General features: G+C 48.6%; 1 protein-coding gene across 3 annotated transcripts in view; it reads right to left on the reverse strand.

Moving 5' to 3' along the window:
- LOC110498622 (dual specificity testis-specific protein kinase 2-like) overlaps window positions 1-4,247 on the reverse strand; it is a 20,021-nt gene extending 15,774 nt beyond the window's left edge. Inside the window, exons 1-2 of one of the 3 annotated variants that reach the window (XM_036953865.1) lie at window positions 4,057-4,247; window positions 2,821-3,476 (exon numbers count right to left, since the gene is read on the reverse strand). In XM_036953865.1, coding sequence (XP_036809760.1) covers window positions 2,821-3,060 — 240 coding nt within the window. In that variant the 5' untranslated portion in view covers window positions 3,061-3,476; window positions 4,057-4,247. Of the gene's footprint in view, window positions 1-1,881; window positions 2,035-2,820; window positions 3,504-4,056 lie in introns of those variants that run through there. The other 2 variants (XM_036953864.1, XM_036953866.1) reach the window with 2 other exon arrangements.
- Window positions 4,248-4,463: the final 216 nt, after the last annotated feature.

The following is a 4,463-nucleotide window of genomic DNA, read 5'->3' on the forward strand; positions in this document are numbered from 1 at the left end:
CTGCATCTTGGCCCAGTGAACACATTGATGTTGTGTATCAGTAATGTACTGCATCTTGGCCCAGTGATCACATTGATGTTGTGTATCAGTAATGTACTGTATCTTGGCCCAGTGAACACATTGACTGTCATGTTAATAGTCTGTGGTAACGACATGGGCATTTATACAGCAGTCACGGACCTTGAGGTTTTAAAACAAACACACACAAGTCCCCACACACTGATGTGCTCACCATCACACCTTCAGTTCACAGTGAAGTTGCTATAGTTTAAATTGAAGATGCACACACTGTAAACACACACACACAGAAACACACAGAGGCTGTGAGAGCCTGAGAGGTAATCAGCTTAGTGTGAGCAGTGAGCGCGACCTGTTCTCCTGTAATCACACAGTCCTCTCCTCCTCTCTGGCAGGGCAGGGGCACAGTCCCACTGAGACACACACTTCTCTGGCAGGGCACAGTGCCACTGAGACACACACCTCTCTGGCAGGGCAGGGGAACAGCACGACTGAGACACACACCTCTCTGGCAGGGCACAGTACCACTGAGACACACACCTCTCTGGCAGGGCAGAGGCACAGTGCCACTGAGACACACACCTCTCTGGCAGGGCAGGGGCACAGTACCACTGACACACACCTCTCTGGCAGGGCAGGGGCACAGTACCACTGAGACACACACCTCCCTGGCAGGGCACAGTACCACTGAGACACACACCTCTCTGGCAGGGCACAGTATCACTGAGACACACATCTCTCTGGCAGGGCACAGTACCACTGAGACACACACCTCTCTGGCAGGGCACAGTACCACTGAGACACACACCTCTCTGGCAGGGCACAGTACCACTGAGACACACACCTCTCTGGCCGGGCACAGTGCAACTGAGACACACACCTCTCTGGCAGGGCACAGTACCACTGAGACACACAACTCTCTGGCAGGGCACAGTACCACTGAGACACAAAACTCTCTGGCAGGGCACAGTGCCACTGAGACACAAAACTCTCTGGCAGGGGCACAGTACCACTGAGACACAAACCTCTCTGGCAGGGCACAGTATCACTGAGACACACACCTCTCTGGCAGGGCACAGTACCACTGAGACACAAAACTCTCTGGCAGGGCACAGTACCACTGAGACACACAACTCTCTGGCAGGGCACAGTACCACTGATACACACACCTCTCTGTCAGGGCAGGGGCACAGTACCACTGAGACACACAACTCTCTGGCAGGACACAGTGCCACTGAGACACACACCTCTCTGGCAGGGCAGGGGCACAGTACCACTGAGACACACATCTCTCTGGCAGGGCACAGTACCACTGAGACACACACCTCTCTGGCAGGGCACAGTATCACTGAAACACACACCTCTCTGGCAGGGCACAGTACCACTGAGACACACACCTCTCTGGCAGGGCACAGTACCACTGAGACACACACCTCTCTAGCAGGGCACAGTACCACTGAGACACACACCTCTCTGGCAGGGCACAGTGCCACTGAGACACACATCTCTCTGGCAGGGCACAGTACCACTGAGACACACACCTCTCTGGCAGGGTAGGGGCACAGTGCCACTGAGACACACATCTCTCTGGCAGGAGAGATTCCCACCTCTTTCACCATGTCAAAATCTTTTGTTAGTATATGCTGAACAAGTCTCTAAGAAATAGACTAGATCCCTGCACAACAACAGACTAAAGAGAATAACCTTACTCCTTATAGTCCAAGGACATTACATTACTCTGGCAGCCAAATAATCCATCTAACCATGAATCGATTCTCAGTTGTGGTACAGTTCTAGAAACGTAAAGCTCTCTACTTTCATTTCACATCAACATTATTCCACAGATGCAAAATACACACTTACTGTACAATGTTTTTAACACAGTTGCAGCCGACAGTATTTTTCAGTGACAACACGTTTGTGGCGTCTGTTTTCCATTTACACAGGTGAGACGCAGATAGCTAATTGGCACAGGCAGTGCACTCAGTCTACCGTCTGTTTTCGGTAAACAAGCGCTGTACCATGGAGACATGTCCGTGTGGGAACCCTAACCGTATAAAATGTAACTTTCTTTAGCATAGAAATGTGAGTTATAGATTTGTCATGGCATTGAGCGCAAGTCTAAAAAGCGTTAGATCTGTTCTATGTGTGCTATTTCTATGCTTCCCGTTCTTAAGTTTCGCTTTTGCATCTTTTACTTTCGGTTTTGAACACCAACTTCAAAACAGCTGAATATACAATATTGTTGGTTATTGAAAACATATTTCACAGCGGATTAGATTAGATTCTCTATACTCGAGTGCTTTAATGTTCAGACCGAGCGGCGCGGCTCTTAACAAAACTCCCCCTACAGAAGACGCCTTCCTCCATTGACTTATGTGTAATGTAATGAAACGGAGAGTCATGAGCCTGGGCTAGCTAGATCCTAGCAGCTGTACTAATGAGATGTGTCTCTCAGGGGAGTCATAGGGTGGTCTGTCATCTATACTGAGCATAACAAGGTTGTCTGCCGTCAACAGTCCTACACATATTTTCCTGTGTGTGACCTATAGACCTGTAAATGATGATGAACCTTGTGTAGCAAGCTGGACTTGAGGAGGTGATGCCCTTGGTCAAAGGGTGGGCACACTACTACTTCCTGTGCCATCAAGGTTCAGACCTCATGGATCATGGCAGAAGTAGTAGTATGCTGCATATATATACAAGGAGGCTGGCTATACATAGTTTTTTTAAGCATTGCAATATAATATTATACAGTAATTAATGAATAGGTTTTGTTAATAACTTGCATTGAAGACTCACCTTGAAGACCTCTGAAAAGAACCCTGACCCGATCTTCTCACATACGAAGTCATCGATGCGCGCCAGGCTGGAAACGGCACTCCGCAGTGCCCGGTACGACGAGGGCCTGATCCGATTGGGCGCGTGAATACCGTGCAGCAGGGGCTCGGCAGCAACCTCCGCGTCGCTACTTTCGTCGTGCTCCATCACAGCGGTGCTTTCACAGAGAGACACGTGCACGTTTAAACCGCAGTCCGGCATCCACGCGCGGTTCCCATCGCCTCGGAATGACAAATGTCCTCCGTCGTGCGAGGGGATTAATTGGTTGTTGAAACCTTGGTAGAGACCCCGTGTCGGCTGTTAAGATCCTGATAAATCAATCGGGAAAATGAATAGGCTTTCCCTTCTCCTCCCTAGATCAGCATCGCCATCACCTCGTCTCCCTCTCTTTCCACTCATTCAGTCCTCATGCGGAATCCAGCGTTCGGTGCGTGAGGAGGCTTGGTTCACGTCGTCATCCCGTTAACGGGTGATACAGGCACTGAACGGTACAGTCCTCGCTGCTGACGGTGGAGGGGGGAGGCGGAGGTGCATGCAGCCGGTTCCTTCTCCTATAGCCAGCTTATCACAATGTCTCAGTCGATGCAGGCTCGTCCTAGCGGCGATGGAACCTATTGCTGCATGCAAAAAGACCACAGCTGTCACTGTCAGGGAGAGAAGGAAGTCGTTTAAGAACAGCCTATTCGTTATAGTTTATCCAAGTCAAAGGGAAAACCTTCAACTATAGTCAGCCATTCCCCCTCTTGTTCATTTTTCTATCGCACTCTTTCAGCACCACCTCATTGCAATATATTATTCTGAATATGGTCGGCTACAATTAATCAACACTAGCTACATTGTAGCCCTATTATTAATCCCGATCCTACGGGGTGTTCATAGGATCCAATGTTGCTGTAGCAGACGGCCGCTACTAAAGCACCTTGTGTGGCGATAAACCATGCCCTCAGCTGCCCGCTCCTCTCTCCACTTGACAAATAGAGCTGGTGAATTAAGCTGACTGACATAAACAGCAAAAATATAAATTGCTGCAAGACAGATCATCAAAATAAAACGAGCTTGATTGCACTTTCCATCAGACACTGTAGTGTTAATAATGGAAGAGCTCGCTCAGAATACAACCGTAAATTCATTACCGGGGGATTTCTGCCTGGATGATTGCTATAATGGCCGAATAAGCCGGATATCCAACGGTTTTACCTGTCTTTGCAAAGCAGTATCGGATGATGTAGGAATTGTGTTGGCTTCTCGGTCAAAACAGTCACAATAAAATAATCGATCGTTACAATAACTGCAGATGGTCTATCGACGGTAAATCTACCGTGGATTTCGATCCGTTTCTTGGTCTGATTCCCAGTGCCGTCGATCTCTCAACCATAATAATAATGTTCTCTTGAAGCGCTTCTAAACGAGCTCTCTGATTGGACGACACACGGGGCGGGGCCTGAGAGAAAATAACGTGAAGCGGAAGTGTCACTGCAATGACACTTATTTTCTTTCTAATATTGTATTATTCTGTTCCACTGTGCCACTGATGCTTTTACTGTACACGCTGGAACTTGAAGCAATGGTGCCCCTCGCTGAAAACCCTGATGAGCTCAAACTAC

Source organism: Oncorhynchus mykiss, chromosome 19 (genome assembly GCF_013265735.2).
Source record: "Oncorhynchus mykiss isolate Arlee chromosome 19, USDA_OmykA_1.1, whole genome shotgun sequence".
NCBI classification, from domain to species: Eukaryota; Metazoa; Chordata; class Actinopteri; order Salmoniformes; family Salmonidae; genus Oncorhynchus; species Oncorhynchus mykiss.